General features: G+C 34.5%; 1 protein-coding gene across 1 annotated transcript; it reads left to right on the top strand.

Moving 5' to 3' along the window:
• Positions 1–403: 403 nt before the first annotated feature.
• Positions 404–24,985, top strand: LOC134532985 (bax inhibitor 1). Its single transcript, XM_063370084.1, has 5 exons — positions 404–1,093; positions 11,802–12,031; positions 15,193–15,419; positions 21,726–21,896; positions 24,597–24,985. The coding sequence occupies exons 1-5, from the start codon at positions 1,047–1,049 to the stop codon at positions 24,624–24,626; spliced, it is 705 nt and encodes a 234-aa protein (XP_063226154.1). The 5' UTR covers positions 404–1,046; the 3' UTR covers positions 24,627–24,985.
• The last annotated feature ends 166 nt before the right edge of the window (positions 24,986–25,151 follow it).

The following is a 25,151-nucleotide window of genomic DNA, read 5'->3' as shown; positions in this document are numbered from 1 at the left end:
GATCGGTGGAGACTGGCGATAGCCGAGCTGATTGCACGCAACGGATGCATGCGCGGCGCGGGTTACAACACGAAATCAAGTCTAAGGTTACCAAACGAATACGATGATGCGGGCAGTGTCATTGGATAATCGGCGGCGTGCGGCGGCAGCGCGGCATGTTCAAAACATTGTTGTAATAGTGAGCAATTACCGTGGAACAAGTGTTAATATTTCAGTATATATTAATGAGATATTTTGAATATTTCGGGGGGGGTTTGAACCCCTAAAACCCTCCCCCTGGCTACGCCCCTGGCTGACATCATTTGTCTCGCGTATTTCTTACGAGTTTCCTCTATACTCTATTATCCTTATTAAAATATTTGACTCAAATCTGTTGGTACTGCTGGTTGGCGCTCTCCGATAGAGTGACGCACAGCTGACAGAACTGGGACCGGACCTCTGAATCTACCCAAGGCAGTACAAAGTCATATTACTATAGTAGATATCGTTGTAAAATTATAAATTAAATAGTTGTTTGCCATTAATAATGCCATAGGGAAAATTGTTGTTGTGCCAATTACTTTAAACTACAGGTTTTTTTTTTTTTAATTATGTGATATGTTTGAACTAAGAGTTAGTTAATCATATTAAACAATATATAATGTTCCTAAGGTAAAATAATGACAATTATTACTTTAGCTATTTAAATGTTTATATTTTCAAGTATGTAATACTATACTACACGCTGAACCAGTCGAAGGTTAACAGCTTGTTATTTTTGAAGTTGTGTTTGCAATGGAATTTTCGAGAGCCAAGGACAACCCGGCCACCAAGGATATTACAAGCAGCATTTAGGCGGACGTAGTGCGCATGCGCTTGTAGAAAAAAAAAGCAAACGTCACGGTACACGTCAGCGAGCGACAGCGAATCCAGTAGAAAAACGAAGTGACGAGAAGTGACTACGAAGAAGTTGAGGTTGACTTGCATTTAGTGTGCAAAGAATTTAATTTGGAAGTTGTTTGAAATAAATTAACAGTTGTATTGAACTATTAAATCTCGTTGGAAGAATGGCTGCGACAATAGACTCATTTTTTCGCACGTTCAACTCGAAATTGTACGTATTTATAGTGTTGGTTTGTACGTGTTTTTGTTGTTGCAGTAAATGGCTACAAATTGATGGGCGTTATTTAAAGATTTTAGATTTATTATTGCATTAATAGTAATATGTGTTTTATAGATTCATAATTTATACTAATGGAATTCAAAGTGAACCTGAATTAACGCTTATTGCGTAATAAGTTTAAATATTTAGCTATTTTACAAGTTTTAGTAAATAGCTGTGGAATTCTGCTTAGTGGTTTAATTAGTTTATTCGATTGGTTCACTTCATATAGATTCACAAAATAATGCTGTGAGAGAAGTTTCGTCAGCAACTATCAAATTTTTACAAACGTGTATGTTAATTTCATCTGATTTTTTTTAGGAGAGATCACAAATACACGAGTAGTAGTTTTTGGATGAAAGGTGCTTATCCTTGAGAAAAAAAAATTCTGAAAAATGGCATTTTGAATGTTGCTGTTTAAATATTACGCAAAAAGGTTTATTTCGATTTCCATTTGTTTTTAAGAATCTCAATAAAACGTCATGGGAATAAATCAAAGTATATTGTGACACAAAATTCATTAAAAAAGAAATAAAAATTCTAAATATTGGTAGACCATTTAGTAGCAATTATATTAATTCTAAGTCAACATTTACATATTAATGCATTAAATCCCAGAATTTTCCCAGATTTTTAAGATCATAACTACCGTAGTTTTCCAGGTTGAAGTAGGAATAAAATTTAAATTTTGTTAAGAGGTAAAGCATTCTCGCCATATTCTTACAGAGGGACTTTTACTTAAATTAAAAATAAAATTTTTAATATACTTTTTTTCGAACACTAGAGGTGTACCTGTATTTACCCTTAAAACAGCATTTCTTAATTCCTACTGGTTTCTGAGAAATAACCGTTTAGAACTTGCATTACAATGCTTGTGCATTGATGCAGCTGTGGTCATTTTTTTTTTTCCGTGTGGTCTGTGTTTGTTTTGGTGAAATATAGTAAACATGGGTATTGTTTTGATTAATGAGTTAATGTGACTATTGTAATTATAAGGGAATTTTAATGTTTCTATTTGTTTATGTAAATATCAAATTGCATTACAGAATCTTAGTTTTCTGTCTTGCATTTCAAGTAGTATTTTTAGTCACGTAGTAATGAATGATTCAAATGGGAGTGAAAAAAATTTAAATTGTGTGTGGTTGATTAGGTTAGTTTAGGTTAGCTACATTAAAAATATTTCAAAACATTGTAGACAGTTGGGTTAGTATAGCTAAATTAAAAATTGTGTAAAATATTCTTAATAGTTGTTTAGGAATTACCAATTTAAGATGTAGCTATTTTGATCCAAACAACCATCCTCATGATTTCAAAGTATTTTTAATGTAGCTATGTTAACCCAACTAACCACCCTCATTATTTTGAAGTATTTTATGTTGCTAACCTAATGTAATCGACCATTTTCACAAATCATACACACACACACTGACCAACCCTGGAAAGCAAAATATGCCAGCTTTAATGCACAAATATTGTAATGAAACCTATTAACTGTGATTTCTCAGAAACCAGTAAAAATGTATAAATGCTGTTTTCAGGATTAATGTAGGAACATCTCTAGTGTTCGAAAAAAGTATTTCAGATTTTTATTTTTACTTGACATAAAAGCTCCTCTAAGAATATTAGCAACATTTCAAATATTTTAAGTATTTTAGTCCTAAATGTTAGCTGATATAACCTAACCAGTCTGCACTTAAGTTACGAGAAGGTGGATAGAAACAGGAAAAAGTCTAGGAATATTTTTAATGACTTTCATGATAAATTAGAGTTCCATCAGAGACAATTTTATTTGTTTGGTATCTTGTATCTAAGTGTTACCTTTATCGACAACTTGCCACACGAATTGACTTAGTGCTATCAATAGTAGTGTGATAAAATAGTAATTGATAGTTGCCAATTGCAATCGTGAAGTGTGGTATGCCTAAAACTTGGCCACACAGAACATTATGCTTACTATGTTAGCATTGTTTGCTATGCAAGTAAAATAGAGCCACCTGCATCTCAGCTGTCACTGGCCACACCAAGCTGTGTTTGCTACGTTTGCTGTGTTGGTGTTCCTGGCGATGTTGCCGGGTGTTTTTTATTCAATATCTGTTTTTGCAAGAATCTGACTGCACTTGTGTGTTCGCTTTTTATGATGTTTTGTTTGGTCTTAGAATAATGGAATAAATTGATAGAAGAATAGAGGGTAAATATGTAGTGTACAGATTAGCGCCAAAAAAATCGTACAAATATAAAATAACTTTCATTATATGCTCTTTTACGTCCTCTTTTCATAACCGCCTGCGGAGATAAGAAAATCCAAATACTTTAGGAGATATCGAATTTTTTAATTTTCATATTTGGGCAATATTTGTTAAAAAAAAAAATTTAAAATTCCAAAAATACCTTTATTCTGTGCTCTTTAACTTCCTCTTTTAATTAAACCCGGCGGAGATCAGAAATTCCAAATACTTTAGGAGATATGGAATTTTTTAATTTTCATGCTGTGCACTGATGCGGCGTTCAGCGGGAAGCCTACGATTCACTCATCCTTCTGGACATACTCGAATACTCACGTTGGCAAGCCTTCTTTTCTTAAAATTAGCAAGAAGTAATTAAAAATACTTTAAAACATTGTGGATGGTTGGTTATATTAGGTAAGTATAGCTACATTAAAAAAACTGTAAAATCATTTTATGGTTGCTTAGCAAATAACTTTTTAATATGTAGCTATCCAGCGCTAGGAAACCGTTTACATGATTTCACAGTATTTTTAATGTAGCTATCCTAACCAAATCAACCATCCACAATGTTTTAAAGTATTTATAATGTAGCTAACATAACCTAATTGACCATTAGTTTTCATGAGTTGCATATTTATTTACAAAAAAAAAAAAACGAAGATGCACGATCGGGCGTTTGCCTCTCGTCTGTTGAAAGCAGGCTTGCCAACGTGAGTATTCGGGTATGTCCAGAATGATGAGTGAATCGTAGGCTTCCTGCGTTCACCATTGTTGCTTGTTTACAAGTATGATATTATTATTTTTTCGCGACGTAGTTGAACGACTACATCACGTAAAAAGAAAATTACGTGAGTTCCTACTGTTCATCCTTTTTCCCGGTTTGTTAGGTCAGGTCAGCTACATTATAAATACTTTAAAATTAAACAACCATTAAAATTAATTTTTATTATTTTTAATGTCTGTTCAGTTTCAAAGTATTTATACTGTAGCTGACCTGACCTAATCTACCTTTGTCCCGTTTTGTTAGGTCAGGTCAGTTACATTATAAATACTTAAAACTATACAAGTAAAATTAATTGATATTTTTAATTTCCATTTTTTTTTGAAGTATTTATAATGTAACTAACCTTACCTAATAGAAAATTTCTGTTATTTAGGCATTCACGCGCACACGGCAAAATAAAAAATGGCGTCTGTATAATGATTACATAGGGCTTGTATTGCAAAATAAGAACGGCGATATCTCCAAAAGTAATTGGAATTTTTTATCTCCGCAGGCGGTTATGAAAAGAGGACGTAAAAGAGCATATAATGAAAGTTATTTTATATTTGTACGATTTTTTTTGGCACTAATCCGTACACTACATATTTACCGAATAGAGAAGGCAGAATATGCAGGAAAATGTGTGGGATATGATTTCAAGGGAATGCTATCAAACTGTGTTGTATAATCGTTAAAAATACCTTGTTCTCGTGTGAAACTGCTTTATCAAATAATGAAATTCTTAAAAAATGTTTTTTTTTGTATAAACTTAAGAGATGCTATTTTTGAATTTGAATTTTTGTTGTTAATGACTAAATAATATTAGTGTTCAAAGAATCCCTGAAAAAGACAGTGATTTTTTCACATGTTTGTTAGACACCCTGAATCATATACACTTACAAAAACCTCTGCTTTCTGGGAAAAAAATATATCTTATCTGGAAAAACTTTGCTTTTCTGGGGAAAACGTAACTTTTTCGTTGAAAAACCACAATTCCGATAGCAATGGAAAACTTAAAATAACACATAAAACACACCTTGCCTTTTCTGTAGTTACTTTAAATATAGGTATATATTTTACATTGCTTATGTACATATAATAAATTAACATTCATCTGGAAGAAAAGTGATATGAAATGAATTTAGTAGAGTATTGAAATTAATATTCAATATCACACACAAACTTTTTCATACTCATTATGAAATAACAGGATCCATTATATATTTCTTATTCACAAACAAAATTGACATCAGAAATGTGATAGAGATGGTTGCATTTAATAAAAAAATTAAATGCATTTTTTTACTTCCTAACACTTCTCTAATCATTATGTCAGTGGGCATTCAAATCTTTCTATTAGTTTACCAGTACTTTACCGTTTAAATGGTTATTTACTTTAGCTACATTGTAAATAATTAAAATTTGACAGAGTTATTGGCTACATTAATTATGTATTTATTATATATTAAGTATGAAATACATTTACAAAATGTTAAGGGAACTTTTGGAAATTTTTGCTAATTATTTATTTTTAATGCGACCCTCTCCTTGACAGTAAATGAAGACCTAGCTCAGGGTGTCTACTAGGTCACGAAAGTCATGAAAAAGTCACGAATGTTGTAAAAGGTCACGAAAGTCTCGAAAAAGTCACCATTTTTAAGTATATTTTGGTAAAAGTCACGAAAAAATTAATTACAAGGCTAATGTGTATTTCTGTGCACTGATCTTGTATATACCATATTTTTTGTGCTTTTGGCAGCTTGCATTTTCAGGAACATCATTGCTTAAGATGTTCCCACACATTTTCCCGTGTTTAACTAGGCTAGTCCCGCCATTTTCGCCATAAGACGTTTACTTTAAATTCCCGTTCAAAATGTTGCTTACAGCTTCTATTCTCCTACGTGCAACGTCATAATTTTCACATAGAATGCAGAGAAAATTTTAATAATAGCGAGTTGCTCTTCTTTATTTAAAAAAAAAAAAAAAGTCCATTCGAATGCTGTGAAAACGTAATTTATTCAATTCTCGTACCTTACACGCTTAAAAAAAGGATGGTATTCGTTCAGTGGCGATCATGGTGTAGTCAGTTTCATTCTTACTCTACAGAGCGCTTAACGATCGCACATAATCGATTGCAGCTGTCAAGGCGTCAATGTGCGCGACCCGCGTCCATATCGATAAGTTGTTGGCCAAATGGCGAGCGTTCATAATCGAACTATGTATTAGCGTTGAGTTCGTTTGTTTACTTCTTGCTTGTGTGTACGAAACGTAAATTTATGTTTGGCTAGGATAAAAGAAAGCCAAAAATTTGTGCACAAAATGTGTGATGTATTTTCGTGTTTTGGTTTTGTTAATGACTATGTTTACAAATTACAAAACAACAAAATCCCTAAATTGCCGCCCTATTTTATTTTCCAACTGAAATCATTGTCGAAGAGGTTAAAGTGCTACGGAATGGAATTGTAATATTTTCTATGATATAATGTTCTGAAAATGTTTGCCAACAAATGTTAACGTGTTTTAGCGCTTAAAGTGCGACGAAAAATTGGCATGCGGGAAAGCAGATATAATTAATTTTATTCAATTAAGTTTCAAACTAACCTTCATTTATAGGCTTAACTTATGTCTTTTTTTCCAGCACTTAGGCCTGTATATTATGATAAAGAAAAGTAAACGTTCAATTTTTAATTTTATTTTTGATGTAAGGTATAGGCTACACTTAATTTTATAACATTTAAAAATTATACCATTTTGACAAGTTTCGTGGTCACTCTTCAGTGGAAATTGTCATGAAAAAGTCAAGAAAAGTCACTAATTTTTATTTTTGTAACTCAGTAGACACCCTGCCTAGCTACATGCTGCCGGCTATTATTACCTTTAGCTCAAAAAGTGTTTAAAACACTATGACAAGAATTCTTACCTTCTTATACACAGGAATGCTGTATGGAAATCATCAAAATGTTTACTAAACCTTCAATCCAAGAAAATAAAACTTAATAATTTCCAGTGTTACAAGACAAAATAAAAGAATAGATATAATAAAAATATATTCTAACCAAATGTTACCAATTACTATTATCTTTTATACTTTTTTCAAGGAGACAACTGAACATCTTGTAAAAGTCATTTATGGACTTCAATATGGTGGAAAGGGTACAAAAATGTAAACATAGGAGATGGGATTTATTGTTTGCAGGTAAAAGAAAACTACTTGCAATATAAGAATTTCTCACAGGAAAATTAGAAACTGGTGTTATTAGATGCCAAAAAAATTAATTTAATTTTTTATGTTAGTTTACCTTCTTTCAAGTAAGCACTTTTCATCCAGAACCCTTATGTGTAACTTTCATGTAATGTACCTATGGGTCATTCCATTGTTACGGGTGTGACAAAATTGGTAGATTCTGCAATGCAAAACAGTATGTCCAGAAAAATTTTAAGTAAGCATAATTTTTTAAAGTGGATGTACTCTTCTCTAAATGATTAGTTCACAAACCAAAAGCTTAAAATATATCTAAACTCTTTATTAAGGTACCGTGGTGCTAAAATTAAAATTGTTACGGGTGTGACAAAAATACCTCTCTTTATGAACAACTGTGTTTTTGACTGGAAATGTCTGTTAATAATATTTTGGAAAAAATAATTTATATTCTTAAAAAATAACTTAAGTGTATTCTGATGATTAAAATTATCTGAAAATGAATTTTAAACAAGCACAACTATTTTTTTATAATTTTTAAAAAAATTTCTACATGTTGCGGGTGTGACGTTACGGGTGTGACAAAACATTTTAATGATGATAGATTTGTAAAATCAATTCTTAAAAATTATTTATTTATTTAAAATCAAAAAAACCTACTTTAACCATCCTTTAAACTTCATTTTGATTAAAAAGAAATTATTTAAATGTAAACTGTCCACGGTTATTGACAAGTTTGGGAGGTTCACATTTATTCACAATAACAGAAATGTCCTCAGTTGAAATGTCATTTTCTTTTGGCCAGATCCACATCTTCCCACTTGGATGCATGTATTTTAAAACTACTTGGTTAGTTTCAATGTCAATACTAAGCACTTCAGCAAAATAGTCTTTCTGGCTAGTGGTTTTGGTCCCAAGACCCATTACATTAAGTTGCACAAATACAAAGTCGCCAACTTCAATACTGTCTGTGCCCTCTATGCTGACTGGTGCAGATGGGCCTGGTTGTGGAGCATCACTAACTTCACACTCATTATATGCATTTTTCAAGTTTACAACCAAACTGTTTTCACCATAAGATGTTATAGCAACTCTAACAACGCCTTCAGTCACAGGCTGGAAGCTGTGAAGTTTTTGGAGCCTTGGAACCGGATCAACATTAACCCATCTTGAGGACACAGTTTCATACATTGAAATAATCTCAATGGCAGATGTGAAGAGGATTGTTATCCCCATTAAGGCATTCCTAGCACAGTCAAAAAAGTCTTCTGCACACTGTACAACACACTGACGTGACTTGACTAAACGCCAAACTGTACGTTTCACTGTCCCTCCTACACCGTCTACAGACCCTTTGCCATGAGATGTAGCAAAGAAGTTCCAAGTGCAATCAATACCAAAATCTTGCTGAAAATATGTCAGACAGAATTATGTAACGGTTCTTAAATTGAGCTGCACTTCCATCTGAAAATATATGAACCCGTGCAAGGCTGGGAAATTCTTCTTTCAAGACAGTGATCAATTTATTTAAGAAAACCCAGACACTGTATTTGTTGTGGTTCAAGTCATCACTGACTATTACAAAACAACGTCTGCAGACACCAACCCAAGCAACTGCAGTGAAAAGTGATACTTGTTGTTTGTGCCAATGTGCACTTTGAATTTCATCTTGAAACCCTGCTGTATAGTTTTCTGCGAAGTCTATTTGAAGAACAGCAGTATTTGTTGTAACTTTTAATTTTGTAGCTTCGAAATGCTGTGCTTGCTTTCTTTTAATGTAACAGTGCAGTTTAAATTGTGGAAATTGATTCTGAATTTCTTGTATGCAGTTGTGTATTTTTCCTTATGCTCTATGAGGTTGACTTCTTTCCATTGTTGCCACTTGACATCTATGTCCATGTCGTCTTTATCAATGAGCCCAATTATAGGAAAGTGTCTACACTGGTCACAAAAATTAGCCATGCAAGGGTAATTGTCTTCATCACATACTGCAGTTACTAGAAGATCATCCATTTGACAAGGGAACGTAACAGCTTTGCTCACAGCATCAATTAATAACTGCATATTGGAATGGTATTTGCAGCCACACACATTATGTGGTGTTTCTGCTACTGGCAGAACATATGGGGGTCGCAAGGAGTAAAATTTGGACTTCTTGATTTCTAGATTTGGATATTCAGAAATAAACAGCTCGTACGCCTCTCCTATTGTTGTAATCATAATTCTCTTTTGAAAATATTCTTTTTCACCTGTTTGAAGATTTTTAATGATTACAACATCCTTTCGACCGGGTTCTTGACAACTAACATCATCTCTTACATAAAACTCCAGTACTTTTTCTTCTGTTTCTTTGTGTAAATGTTTTCCTGTTTTAGAAATATTAGCAACTTTTTTAGCTACATCAGGTAGTACCTCTAACAAAAGTTTCTTAACCACTGCACTTTTCTTCCTTGGACTAGACGGAAGGTGCTTTCTTACTTTATTAACAGCTCTTCCAAAAGAACGGATACAAGAATATGACTCTTTATCAGGTGTCAGTCCTGTTGAAATTGTTGCTGCTCCTCTCTTCTTTATTTTCTCTCTGTTTTCTCTTTGTCTGTCTGCATCGTTCAGCCTTTTACGTTTTAATGCTTTTTTGCTTATCTGACACATTTCTCTTGCTTTGTCGCGTCTTTTTCTGTCTCTTTCCCTTTCCTTCTCCAAATGTTTTTCATGTTCTTCTTTATTCTGGTGTAACTTTTGCCGATACTTTTTTACCCTCTCAGTAGAAGACATCTAGTCGTACTATATAGGCTATAACAAAGGAAAAAATAAGCTGTCTTAGTAACATTTTCCAGTATTGACAATCAGTCATTATCTTATAGTATATTACTGTACATGATCACTGCCATAAGCACTTTAAACTTACCAGATCATTATTAAATAGTAATAAATAATTTAAATGTAATAACTTATTAATTTAATGGAAAAAATTAGCAAGGTTATGTTAATTATAGGTTAAGTTAGCACTACCAATGTATAGATGAGTATACATGTATCAAGAAAATTATGAACTTATGGGTAGGTACTCTAAGAGTATTAAGAAACACCCAAAAAAATTCTAAGAAATGTGCAGTGTATCTAAACCAAACATGTCTGATATGCTATGTACACATTGATTATTAATGTATTGTCACACCCATAACAGTATTTTCAGCTCTTATTAGCAGTATTACAAAAAAAAATTGTGATTGAAATTTGTAGGTTATATGACTGAGCTAGTGCATATAAATTTTCAGTTCCCTATTACTTTTAGTTTCATTTGTTTCAAACTTTAGGTACTAAACAGTGTTACGGGTGTGACGTGGTACAAGTAACTTTTTAAATGTGAATAAAATGTATATATTTACCTGCAATCAACTTTTATATACTGTGGAAATATTCTTCTAGGCCTGGAGAAACCATTCCAATTGCCACCTATCAGCTGTTTGTTAAGAGTGAAATTTTCAGTGTAACCAACTTCTGGGTTATTGTCAGAGTAACACATTCAGTTAACTGTCAAAACTTTGTAAATAGACCATTGCCATTAGTTTACAAATTTAGCATTACATTTTACTTTTCACATAATCTTTGGAATACTGTTATTGAATTTATATAGAATTTAAATTTAAAAAAAAAATTCTATTTAGGGTCATTTCACATGGAATGACCCCTATGTAAATTTTATGATACATCTCAGAGCAAAATCTTGTAGGTATCAAGTGGTGGATATCTGAATAAATATTTTCCGTGGCAGATACAGATTCAAGCCTGTTATTATTGGGTGTCTATTGGTCACTAAAAAGTAACCAAACAAGAGAAAGGTCACGAAAGCCTCTAAAAAAATATTCTTAATGAACGGTAACTGTGCTGGAAGTATCAGAATGTTTTAATTTCCAGTGCTCTTTTGCCTACTTGCATTTTATTTTTGATGCCCTAATTATGTTTTATGTCATACATTAAATATGCTTAGATAGTTAGAGATTGTAAAAAATTTCTGAATAGGTTTTAGCTTTCTAACACAAAAATTGGCATGTTTCTGTGAATAGTAGAGCTATTTTATATCATGTTTAATTTTTCTTAATATATATATGAATTTATTATAGTGCTGTAAAATCATTCTAAGAAAATTTTTAAGTTTCTGAATGTCTTGTAATTGGTTCAACCAGTTTTTATTTGTAGACATCCTGTCTTAATATCAGACCAAGGATTGTATCCAGATTTCTGGTGGAAATAATAGATTTTTTTTGGATTTCAGGGAGATAATCCCTCCTCCATCCCCCGCTCCTGTACACATGCATCCCAGCATAGCAGTGAAAGCTTGGGAACGCTGTATTTTTGCGTCGCCATGCCAAGGGTTCTGTCGGATAGCTCACTGCCGTGATGACGGCGGGGATGCGGGAATCTCAAGGGGGGGTGGTGGGCGAGGGAAGTGACGGGTTGAGCGTGCCGCAGGGAGGAGCCGGTCCGCCAGCACCTGAAGAATGTGTACGCCTGCCTCACGGTTTCCCTGCTGGGGGCGAGCGCCGGGGCCTACGTGCACATGTACACGGAGCTGCTCTCCGCGGGCCTGCTGACGATGCTGGGCTCGGTGGGGCTGCTCGTAGCGCTCATGTGCACCCCGGACACCGGCAAGAACCGCGGCCTGCGCGTCGCCTACCTGCTGGGCTTCGCCTTCCTCACAGGTCGGTCGTCCTCCGCCGCCTCGCTTCTCGAAAACTACAATTATTGAAAAAAAAATTTATTTTGCAAAAACTAGGCTAACAGTTTCATTTATTGCAAAGTCAAAATCTAAGTTGATGTTTGGCATAAAAATATTAAGAAAAATTTTTGTAATATGCATTAAAACATTAAGTAGTAGTTATTACAAAATTTAAAGTTTTTAACACTTATTTTTTATATATATATATTTTTTTTGGAAAATGAACATCTTGTGGAGCAAGTTGGCACAATGGTAAGACACTGGACTCTGTTCCTAGAACCTGGGTTTTTATTTCCTGGTCTGATATCCAAGGTCCCCCAGAGTAACCCAGTAAATGGTGGGAATGGTCCCTCACAATAAGGCAGTGGCCCATCCCTTGCCAGTGTCCCTGGTTTGTTAATCTTGTTGTCTGTAAGATGTTAAACCGAAATAAAATAAAGTAAATATCGCTTGTGTGCAGGAATTCAACCCCTCTGGCATTTGCAAGTAAAAGCTAGAAGTTAGAGTGAAGTTATGGTGTGTTAGTTCCAATAGGAGTACTTTTCTTCATTGCAGAATTTAGTTTTATTTGTATTTTAAGCATGTGAAACTTTATTTTAATATACTGTAGTGTTGTGATCAACAGAGGCCAGATCAACGCTTGTTACTTTGATATAGCCAGAGCTTTTGATACAGTTAGTCATTCATTACTATTAAATAAATTATCTAATTTGGTGTTTGTAATATGTTACTTATTGGTCTACTGGTTATCTTAAAAATCATATATATATATTTTTTTTTGGTTTCTATTGAAAATTGTAATTCTGCATAATGTAAAGCTAGCTCGGGAGTTTCACAAGGTAGAAGAACTCTGTATCACCTTTATTATTCAATATTTTCATTGATTATATTGCCCTTGCTCTAAACTGCTCTATGGATGTTCTATTCGCAGACACTTGGTAAATGTATAGATAATTACTTCACTTCGAATGACTACTTATTACTGTACTTCAATTAGACATTAATAAAATTAATAATTTTGCCGATGATCTAAAAATATTTAGGAATATAATAACACAGAATGACTGTATTTTATTACAAAATGACATTTCCCAAGTAAACAATTGGTGTAAATTTAATCTGGTTACACTAAATAAACACAAAACATTTGTTATATCCTTTACAAGGAAATATCAACCACTTAATTTTGATTATATTTTAGAAAACTCTGTAATCACGAAATGTTCAACAATTAAGGATCTTGGTGTTATTTTAGATTCAAAATTATTTTTACATAATCATGTAAACTATTTATACATGTCTTCCCGCAAAACCCTTGCTATGATCAAATTTATTACTTTTTATGCTACCAATTCAGACTCAATTCTCTCCCTGTATTTTGCCTTAATAAGGTCCAAATTAGAATATTGTTCAGTAATCTGGAATGACATCAAGTCGGCCGATGCAAATAAACTAGAAAGTATACAAACAAAATTAATTAATTTAATAAACTTAAAAAACCTTCCTTCACCTGCATTAACTCCTCTTGGTGCACGTAGAGTCTATTTAGATTCTCTGTTTGTTGAAAATTGTTTTAACGCTAAAATTAACTGTACTTATCTCCTGGAAACCGCTGGGTTAAAAATACCACAATTTAATTCTCGTTTATACCAAACATATTGTACTCTACATAACTTTAATGACATAATATACCGATTAGTTAGGAATTACAATAATAATCAATTATCTGAACTTAAAAATTTATCCTCTTAACTTGTTCTCTACTCACATGTTATATTTTGTATTATCCGTTTTTTTATATATTTTGTGTATAGTTTAATAATTATGTAATTAACATTTTGCTAAGTAATGTCATGTTATCTTGTCCTTTTGGTATTTATATCATTTCTGTTTTCATGTTTTGTGTTTATCCTGTGCTGTCTCTATTTATTGTGATAGTGTTTGTTTTTACTTGTTTTGTGTCGTACTTGTTTTGTGTCGTGCCCACCTCTAAAGTCCCAAGACTGTCGGGCATGTAACAAATTTAAATAAATAAAATAAAATAAAATAAATAAATAATTAGTGTAATTCAAATCTTGTAGCTCTTAAAGAAAAAACTAAAATGAAAATATGTACCTATGGAAGCAGCCTGCTTTTTACTGGCAAGAAGTTCCTATGTGCCATATCTTGTTAGTGCGGTGATTATCTTTGTCCTTGACAGTTGTGGATGACTTGTGTACACAAGATGTGAGGCCATTGTCATTATAGGTGTGAATAAGTTGCATAACACTGTAACAGTTGGGACTCAAATATGTACACCGATCCCTCACTTAGAATGACTAATGCACTCCTAAAAAGTTTGTGTTATTCAAAATTGCGTGTTCTGAAGCATTAGTCTCCATAAATAGCAAGGCTAATTTCCATAATGTGTTCCAAAATGCATAGGGAAATATTCTTTACGTAATATAAATGTGTAGAATAACACTCAATGATAAATAACACACCATTTTCACACCATTTATCTTAATGAGCCTACCATTGAATCCTTTGTACAGCAAATGTGACACCATGTAAAATGTATTAATGCTATTGAGACAGTACCAGTGTGTATGAAAAATTATTTTTTGGCTGAAACCATCCATTTATTTGTTTTGGAAGATTTTTTCAAAATTATTACTTGCAGCAGCATCAGTAAGATGGTAAATGTTTTTAGAACATTTGATTTTAAACCAGGTCTGGCTGAATCTGTCATGTATTGCCCCATTGACTGGTTGCTTATGCTGGTCCATTTTTAGTTACTCATGTCCATAGAACTGGATGCCTGACCTGGTGCTTTTTGTTAAATCTCTGGTGGTAACAATGCAATGATGAATTTTGGTGTGAAAATAATTCAAATTTAAGTTCCAAAAGGAAGTCTTTCTGCAGTGAGTTTTTGCATTATATGTTATAAATTAGGTTTTTTTTTAATCCATATTTGTGGCAAAATATTTTTTTATGGTAAGAACAAGGGTCGGCACATCATTTTTACAACAAAAGAACTGCAGTCCTGTTGTCTTACTGTGGAAACCAGTCAGTCCAGCTAGATAGGTCAGTTTTTCCCTAGGATTGTTTTGGGAAGGAGCGGTTCTATTACCACCACCAGGATCACCGTGACGTTGTGCGCAGGTCTCGGCATGGGCCCGCTGCTGGACGTGGTGGTGGACATTGACCCCAGCATCGTGGTGAGCGCGTTGGTGGGCACCAGCCTGATCTTCGCCTCCTTCACGGTGTCTGCCCTGCTGGCACGGCGCGCCCAGTGGCTGTACCTGGGCGGCACCCTCATGACGCTCCTCAGCACACTCTTCTACCTGTCCCTCGCCAACCTGCTCTTCGGCTCCTACTTCATCAGCCAGGTAACCCTCGATTTCAGCACGTGCAAATTCATTTGAATCGCTCATGTATACAGACTTGCCAACCTTTACGATTTTAGTGTAAAATGTAGGAAAATCACGCCCGTTTTACGATTGTACGAGGATGTCTGGATTTTTTTACGAAATTTAAGTACGAGACGTTTATTAAAACATGTACTTTCCATCTGCCTTAAATGTTTTATTGTATGGTTTGTGAAAGCTGTTGCCATGTGTTGTTGCTATGTAAACGAGTACGGTAATTGAGTTATATTATTGGTCGAAGGCTAGCGAACCACGTAATATGTTGTCCGATTGTATATCTTTCCTTATTGGCCGCCTGAGTTATATTGATGCGCTTACAACCAATCACGAACTAGTTTAAATAGCATTTTTAGTTTGGCAAGATAGTGTCGCGCATAAGCGTATGTTGTGATTCTTCAGTTAAAGTTGAGCCAATTTTGATTTTGTTTATTACAGGTTAGGAAACAAATTTATTGCATGTTTTTAATAAAAACGTGTTATGTGCACAATTTACGGAAGTGGAATCAAGTGAAGAAGAAAATGCCCCCGAAACGTGATACGCATTATTCTCAGGCATTTCGTGATGCATACACACGGGATTTTCCGTGTATTCTTAAATCAAGCAAGGGAACACAGTTCACATTTTTTTCAGTGTGTAGATGGGACATCAACATTGAGCACGGCGGAAGATATGACATCAATCTCCACGTGAACTGTTCAAAACATCTCGCAAATGTTAAAAGGTTGCAGTCAGTTCAAAGGTTAGTGATTAGTTCGCTAAAAATAACACAGACAATGCTGTAATACGTGCAGAATGTATGTTCACAAACCTTTTGGTTGAACATAATATTCCTTTAAATGTTTCGGATCACGCCGGCCCGTTATTCAGAAAAATGTTTTCAAATTCTGAAGTAGCAAAAAAATTTGGTTGCGCAAGAACAAAGTCGACGGCTGTCGTGAAAGAAATGGCAACAGATGCAACTATAAAATTTTTTGAATTTACAAACTGTGGCATTTTCAGTCGCGACCGACGGCAGCAATGACTCTGAATCCAAATTATATCCACTAGTAGTAACATTTTGTGATGCAAGTTTGAAAATGATAGTGTCAAGGTTGCTTTCATTACCAGTACTCCAGGGAGATTCTGCTGGAAGTTAACTGATATCAGTTTATATTGTAACAAAGGTACACTCTGTTGATTTTTAGGGTACCACAAGGAACAAAGTTTTTTCTTTGATGTGATACTAAGCAAAAATGTTTCCATAATGGTAAATTATGATAATGATTGTTGGTCTGCAATGTTAATGTATGTTAAAACGATTACATAATTTCGATTACTAGAAAAAATGTGATATCATGAAAGTTTAATTTTTCAATTGCCGCGAGCAGTTTACGCATGATATATTATTTTTTATGTATTTTACTAATTGAGGGTTTCAAAAGTTGGCAAGTCTGTGTATAGTAATTTTTGTTATATATAATATATTAGTTTTCCTAAAAGTATTGATGGGAAAATTTTCTTGTGAAGTGACTTGTGTACCGTGTCTTGGGTTATTGGAAAGTAAACAATGCTAGCACTGTGTTGCCATTTGCCCACTCTATCTGCCCCTCCTTTCTTACCACCATTGTATTTCATTTTTCCACCCTTCAGGCAGAAAGTTATCTATTCTTCTTAGCTCCTTGTCCTTTCATAAAAGTAGCATGCCAATTCTTCGAGGCATGCTTTCCACAGACCTAACACAGGAAAGTTTCCATAGATAAAAAAATGGATGCTACAATACATGCATTGAAAGTTTCCATAGATAAAAAAATGGATGCTACAATACATGCATATCTTGTGAACGGTGTCTAGATTATTCACACATGAAAACGAGTTTGTTAGGGAACTGTTGCATCATGAAAACCATGCCATGATACACGCGAAGATTGTCTTCACTTCTGTTGCTGGTTCACCTGCATTTACAGTGGCTGAAAAGGAAAATTAACTTACAACTGTTCAAGATAGTTAGGGAATGCTAACAAAAAATGCACACATAAATTCTGGCTAGTTTATTTTTAGACTTTCCTGGTATCCCTTCCTTAAGCCGAAGTCACTTGCCGGGCATATGGGTGGGCATAGACATGTGAAACAAGATGAAGGCATGAAGCAGCAGTCGGCGCATCCCCATGGGGTTTAAAATGTGACCAGTGTGACAGCTTAAGGGGTGGGAGATACTAAGGGTCGAACGGCCAAGCAAAGGAGTGGGCCAGAGTGCTTCATAACATAAAAACTAAAAGTTTAACAAAATATAAGTACAGGTAACCCGAAAACTGGATATTTGAGAGTTTACTGTAGTTTAAATTAAAAAATACATAAAAATAAATTTGTGTTATGTTAAATGAATGAGGCACAGAAATTCTAAAACCATTCTCACTGTATGAAACTTTCAGTGATGAAATTCACTTAACTTTATTTTGTAAACTGGGTGAAACTGGGTGACTTATCAGTGTTTTAATTGCTGCATGAAGTCAGTTCATCTTATCAGCATATTTTATCTTTTCCCGTTGTTGTTATTATTGAGGTAACTGTTGTTTATTGACATTTGCTCTAATTTTGCAATATTTAATGGTGGTGCACCCTACCATGGGTATATCAAACATTAATGTGAGGAGGAGTACATAGTCTTCCTTGGATGCAACAAAATGTTTCCAAGATGTAGTAGGTATATGTCACGGAAGGGAACCAGAACACAGAGGAAGCCTGTTGATAACTCAAAACACAGTTAGGGTCTCTAGGGTGTGTATTTTTCACCTCTTGTTAAATGTAATTTTAACATGTGATAAATTCTGTATGTAAAGCTGTGAGTGTCATAGCACTTTGTTTATGGTGTGAGAAAATACACCCAATCCCTCACTTAGCACAAGTAATGTGTTCCTAAAAATGTTCGTGTTATTCGAGATTGCGTATTCTGAAGCATTAGTCTCCATAAATAGCAAGGTTAATCTACTTAATGTGTTCCAAAATATGTAGCGAAATATAAGCCTACCCTCAAATCCTTTGTAGTCAAATACGACACTGCGAAACAGGCTTAGAATTAAGGTGCGACCAACATAACTGTGGCCTTCATGACATTCTGCATGCTGTAATACTTAGAGTTTTGTCTCAAATACACGATGCATTGCACTCTTGAGTTCCCTGCCACTGGCTAAATTGAAGTTCATCACAGCCCAATCTGTGGCCGGGGGACAACGGTACGGCCTGGCGGCATACGCGCGGACGTAAAAACATTTGGTCCTTTACACCCAATAGCCACAACTGAACTTGTCATAGCTGATGTTCGTAAAACAGCCAATAGTGTAGTCAGACCTGTGCGCACGTCTCTTCCCCCGCTTGAATAGCTAACTACAGTAGAATCTCGTTATAGCGAGCACGGTAATAGCGAGAACACGGCTATAACGAGCTATTTTTGAGGAATTTACGGCGTGATCGCTTGAAGCGCGCTTTTGTTATTTGTCTGCTTTACCTCCACCCCTCTCGCTCGCCACTAGACATCTTGCCGTTGACGCCTGTCACATTCTTCAGCCGTGCAGTCGCCACCTAAGTGCGTGGCTTAAAAATAGAATCCCATCCTTTCTTTCTTTTATCAAACTTCCGTTAGTTATCTGTGCCGTGTGTAGACAAAGTTTGAGATTGGAACAGAAACAACGTAAGAAAGTATTTTTTACAAATTAGAAATATGTATGTTTTTGTTTTTATAATCGCGTATTTTCACGTTTTTTGTTGTTGTTATCTTAAGAGATAATATTAAAAAGCCGCTCTAATGAGATTTAATTGTTTCTTGGTTAACAAAAACTATTAATTATTAAATATTGTTAATTGTTTATATTCTATTTATTATTATTTACGCGACGTCATACTGTACGCGTACGCAATACGACTGGATTCGTTGCTGCAACATAACATAGCATGTTATGCGATATCAGAAGTAACGAGTAACGTAACGATAGTAACGAGTACTAATTGTTATAGTAATGAATACATACGGGTACACATTTTTTCGTTACTTTTACACCTCTAGTAGGCACTACCGTATTTATTTCCGAATCGCTAGGACAGTTTTCTTGTAACTTTTGTTTCGGTCAGTTTTTGAGGTATCTGTCCGGGAAAGGGGTGGTGAAGGTTTGAGTTTAATCCCAAATTTATTTTCTGAAACAGTTGACAGGTTTCTTTAAATGAAAAAAGTATAGTTTTCCAGCGACTATTTCGTTTGAGGCGTACGTGCGTTGCCGCAGCCGCACTCCTGCTTTTTTGTAAGGAATTAAATCGTCGCGCTACACTAGCACCACCTGTTAGCAACATCCCGAACCAACATGGCCGCCAGCAGACAGCCCGCGTCGACGATAGATAGCAGGACAATGCTGCGTCGGCCGCGGGCTGAGATGCTATACTTACGTGGCGTGGTAGGGTATTCTGGTTATTTTGACGCAATCGGTGATCGCATCCATACTTATGGGGTATCGTTTTAAAGAGAATTCACACATCTGCTCACAGAACTTAAGATTTCGTTAATATAACCTGTTATTTTCCAATTATACAGGTTGAAACACAATTTTTATGCTATTTTTTGTTAATTTTAATTTTTTGGGGGCCAATATATGTCCAATTCGGTTATAGCGAGGACACGGTTATAGCGAGGATAAAACCCGGAACCGTGACACCTCGCTATAACGGGACTCTAGTGTATATGCAACGATACATCTGTTTACTGAGTGAAGCAGACTTCGTGGTGCCATGCCAGACTTTTTTTTTTGCTTGTAACAATTTCGTGCTAATTGAAATTTACAGACATGCTATTCAAGACTGTGACAGTAAAATTAACATTGCACTAAATGAGTTCACAATTTGAGGACATGCTAAGTGAGGAATTGGTGTAGTCATATTACTTTTTGTATTGGTAAAAGTTAAATTCACATGTTGTTAATAAATAAAAGGAATCCCAATATTATTTTTCTATTATGCAGAAATGGAGTGTGCTGTTTAATATAAATATTAGCTTTGAAGAAGCAGTGTTGTGAATCTGCCTAAAATATCTCTTAAGTGAAATACATTATTCATGGTTTTCAGGGAAACAGTTATTTTTAACTGTTAAGATTGTTAAAGTTACAATGATGTGCAAAAAATGTTATCACCCCGAGTTTTTCACTATTGCAAATGTGGATTTTACCATGCCCAGGATGTGTTTTTCCAAGGTGTATCTGTTTTCCCCCACCATTCATTCCGTCATTGTGCTATTCTCATCTCTTACGACCAGGGCTCTACAAATCCCGAGCACCAGGTCGCAATGATGTCTAGCTTTTGCTGGTGGCAACTGGCTTCCATCAAGATACCAAGTTATAACTATATGGTGGTTTTCAAAGCCCGAGCTGATTTTGTGTTTCTAAATTTTGTTATACAGAAATGAACCGGGTCCAAGAAAATGGGACATTGTTTAAATTGTAATAAGTTAACTCTAATTACTGATACTGTACCAATGTGCTATAAAGGTACCGTTTACTACTTAAATATTACTATAAAATCTAAAACTAGTGCTGTTCATTAAAGCATATATTTTATTATTGTTGCCTCCTAAATTTTGTGCCTGGTTCTTAAACTTTCAGAGATTTTGTAGATTTCTGATTATGACCGACCTTAACGTCAGAGACATTAAGCCCTAATAAAAATAATTGGTTGTCTGTAAAGTTGGTTTACGGACGATAGTTTAACGTGACATAACAAAACATTGATGAAATGATTGCAAACTTTTATGAATAAAATTGAGTCATTTTTATTGAATTATAACTATTTTGTATGGATACAAAGAAGGAGTGAAATGAAATCTACAATTTAATTGATAAATTTACTTTTATTTGCACTCATTAATTCAAATATGTTTATTACTTTAAGGAAGAGATTATTTTAACTATAACTTTTATACATGTTTGCTATTCAACTTCTTCCAATTTGTGTTGTTCTGTTAAGGATAGGATGATGGTAGGAAACGAATGGGAGTGTTTCAAGTTTAATGTGCCTCGAAAAAGTCAAATCGATGGTTGTTCCAATCGAGTGGAAGAGAGAGAGGTGCGGCACAAGCGTACAGGGACACAGCGTAACAGGACACTTTTTCGTGCGTGCAGCCGGCGTTCATAGATTTATTAGACGTCACGTCAAAAACGAAATTGACCTTGATGAGACTTTAATCCTTAATTCATTGTTTATACCATTCTTATAATGTGAAAATAGTTACAGTATTATTTTTGTGTGTGTTGCAGGTGAACCTTTACGTTGGTCTGGTCGTCATGTGCCTGTTTGTGCTCTACGACACTCAGCTGATAATTGAGAAGCGAAGGCGAGGGGACAAGGACTTTGTCACTCACTCAGTTGACCTGTTCATTGACTTCATCAGCATTTTCCGTCGCCTTGTCATCATCCTCACTCAGAAGGTAAGTTTCCTTTTCTTCTCCCCCATCCATTCCCCCCTCCTCCTCCTGTACAGTTTTCAATATCAAACTTCAGCCAGATCAGTTTGGTGAATCATTAAATCTGTGAGCTTCATACATTTTTAAATGTATAAAACTAATTAGCATGGAGTTAATAGGTGTGCTATCTTTACTTTGTGCGAACACTTTAAATTTTATTCTTATACATTGTTTAATAACACCTGATAGATTACCAGGTGAGGGTCTAATTTGCCAATATTTTATCAGTAATTGCAGTGATTTTTTCTAAACAATCTGGAAAAATTAATACAAACAGCTCAAATTGCTTTGAAAATTTTATTTTTCATTTTAACCTAAGTAAGAAGTCACTGATGAGCAGCTACCCAATAGAGTTGTATGGTTTACATATTACTGTATCAATCACATCTAAATTTTTCACACATGTTCAAACACATCGCAAATATATTTTCTAATTTATAAATAACCTTAGTTGTGCTTTAAATATTTTTGTTCATGGAAGGTAAAAGTATTTCTACAGAGTTATTAGAGATATTATTGTGAATGTATAAAATAAGAGTTTTTTTACAATTAAAAATAATTAGTCGTTATTACATACATTTCATTAGTGCCTTAAGTTTCTCGTTATAGATTGCACAAAATGGTGTGAAAAATTAGTTTACTGGGACACTAAATTATTGGAAATAATATAATGAATATGTAATAGTGTTAAGCATTACTTTGGTTTCTCAGTTTTATTTGTTTGTAAATTTAGATTTTTTCCAAAAACAAACAAAGTATCTTAGCCACTGCTTTAAAATTCATTTCTAACAATCTTCAGTAAGGTTAAGCTCAAAGTTAATACAGTAGAGCCCAAAAAACTCGGCACTCTATAACCCGGCAGTCCGGATAACTTAACCACGTTGCGTAACTCGATGTGATTAACTGTGCTTAGTGTATTGTTCAGAGCTGTTTCAAAGTTTTTGGGTGCTGGACAGTACGCTGCGATAACATCGTTCATCAAAAGAAAACAAGTGAACTTGTGTATGAAGCAAAAGTTGTGGGCATTAAAGAAACTGGATAAGGTAGAAAGTTTCAGTACATAGACTAAGGACTTGGGAGTCAACAAAAGTACGATTGTAGCCTGGAACAAGAAGCGGAAGGAACTCTAGTTGTGTGTTAAGAGAATGTATACAGAAACATTGAAAGAAAGGAGAAATATTAAGAAAAGTGACTTTAATGAGGTAAATGAAGCATTTTACATTTGGTTTTGCCAAACAAGAGAAAAGGGAACGCCTATTAGTGGGTCAAACTTACAAGAGAAGGCCTTGAAATGTTATGAATTTATAAAAGACAATCCGTATATTTGTTGCAAGCACTGGCTGGATTGATCGCTAGAAGAAACGCTATGGAATCCGGCAGCTTAGTACATATTTGTGGGGGGAAACTATCTAGGGACACGGAGGGTATGTTTCAGTTTAAGGAAAACTTTCAGAAATGTATCGAATTGAAGGTATGACTGGAGAGCAATTGTACAATTGTGATGAAACAGTGTTAAATTATAAACTGTTACAAATGAAAAGTCTTGCTTTCAAGGAAAGACAGACAGCCTCAGGTTTTAAAAGGCGTAAGGAGAGGGTAACAATCCTAGCATGCAGTAATGCAAGGTGAGCACAAATTAAATCTTGGTCTCGTAGGACAATCAAACAATGTGCATTTAAGCACATTGAAATGGATAAACTTTCAATTTGGTACCGAAACTGTGCAATTTTCAAAGAATGTTTCCATGAAATATTTGTTCCCTCGGTTGGGCAGTTTTTAAAACCTAAAAACCTGATTTTGGACAACACGTCTTCGCACCTAGACATCGAAGAGTTAAAAATTGGGAAGTACGAGCAATGTTTTTACCACCCAATGTAGGTGATATGCCAGCCAATGGACGAAAGAGTTTTGGTTAGTCTCAAGAGAAGCTGTATCCTCCTTTCTGCAAAAAAAATGGTCAAGGGTTGGATGGATGGTGGATACCTGGAACGAGATGGTCATTAACACTAGTTAATGTTCCTTCATTGTCTTTGTGATGAAGCAGCAAAATGCAGAGTGCAGTGCGGAAGACAACAGGACATTGCACATTTTGTTAAAAAAAAAAAGCCAGTTTTTGCAAAGTTGGCTAGTTAATTTCATTATAGACAGCTTTATGCCTTCATGAAGTATTTTTCTGAGGTCTGTCTTATCAGGTAAATTACTGTACACTGTGTATTCATTAATTTTAATTTTCATGTAGTAAAGGCTCTATGCCTTCATAAAGTACATACTTTTTCTTTTTTTAAGGTTATTTGAGCAGTTTTTTCTCTGTTGTATTCTCAAGCAAACAATACAGTACTGTATTTTCTGAGGAAATATTTGTACTTATTCTTTTTTAACCCCAGTCCCGATAACCCGGCATTTTCATAAATTCTGCCACCCTTCGGTCCACATTAGGCTGAGTTTTCGAGACACTACTGTGCATACGATTAGTGCTTATTCTAGTCAACACAAACCCATCAAATTATATTGGCCAACTATAGTTTTCATTTCATTAAGATGGCCCAAAAATGTTTTATTTTCTGATATTCCGGGGAATTGTGAAGGATTATCATAATTAATACATATGTTTGCAGTATGATCAAAATGTTTTATTTAATAATTTACTTTTTAATTCTTTTTCAGGAGCAGCGTAGGCGAGACCGCAGGGATTGAATAAAAGAAGAAAATTGGGGGAAAATTACAGGTGTTCAATTACTGGTAGCACTATATATATAATTTGAGGTTATTTAAACAAAATGTTGTAATATGAGACATTTAAAATTCATCACATTTTATTTTCAGTGAATTTATACTAACCAATATATGAATAAGAATATCAGATTTTTTTATACAGTAGAAATTAAAGTGTGTACTAAGAAATGTGAATGTGAGTTATTCCCTGTGTATGGTGTGTGGTGTATTATAGTTCTTGATAAGTATATTGTTTTGGACTGTAGAGTAGATACCGTTATTTTGTGGTTGTAAGAACTAATGTAGTTTGTGTAGTACAATAAATAATATACATCTCGTAATTATAATTTATTTCTGGGGTGATATACTTTTTAAGAATTGTTTTAAGTAAGTTTTTTCTTTTCTACTGTTTGTTGTAGGCATTAGAAGTAAGTTTTATTAATAAAATCGTATTGTGATGCTTTCTAGATAACAATTTTTGCATTGGCAATTTAACAGTTTTGGCCT

Source organism: Bacillus rossius, chromosome 6 (assembly GCF_032445375.1).
Source record: "Bacillus rossius redtenbacheri isolate Brsri chromosome 6, Brsri_v3, whole genome shotgun sequence".
Lineage (NCBI taxonomy): Eukaryota > Metazoa > Arthropoda > Insecta > Phasmatodea > Bacillidae > Bacillus > Bacillus rossius.
Note: the sequence above shows the minus strand (reverse complement) of the source record. Positions and strands in the feature narration are given on the sequence as shown.

Bases quoted from the DNA above. Each gene is read 5' to 3' on its own strand.
- LOC134532985 (XM_063370084.1), top strand. From the start codon at position 1,047: ATGGCTGCGACAATAGACTCATTTTTTCGCACGTTCAACTCGAAATT. The intron at 1,094-11,801 runs GTACGTATTTAT...AGCGTGCCGCAG, and splicing joins CGCACGTTCAACTCGAAATT to GGAGGAGCCGGTCCGCCAGC. The intron at 21,897-24,596 runs GTAAGTTTCCTT...ATTCTTTTTCAG, and splicing joins TCATCATCCTCACTCAGAAG to GAGCAGCGTAGGCGAGACCG.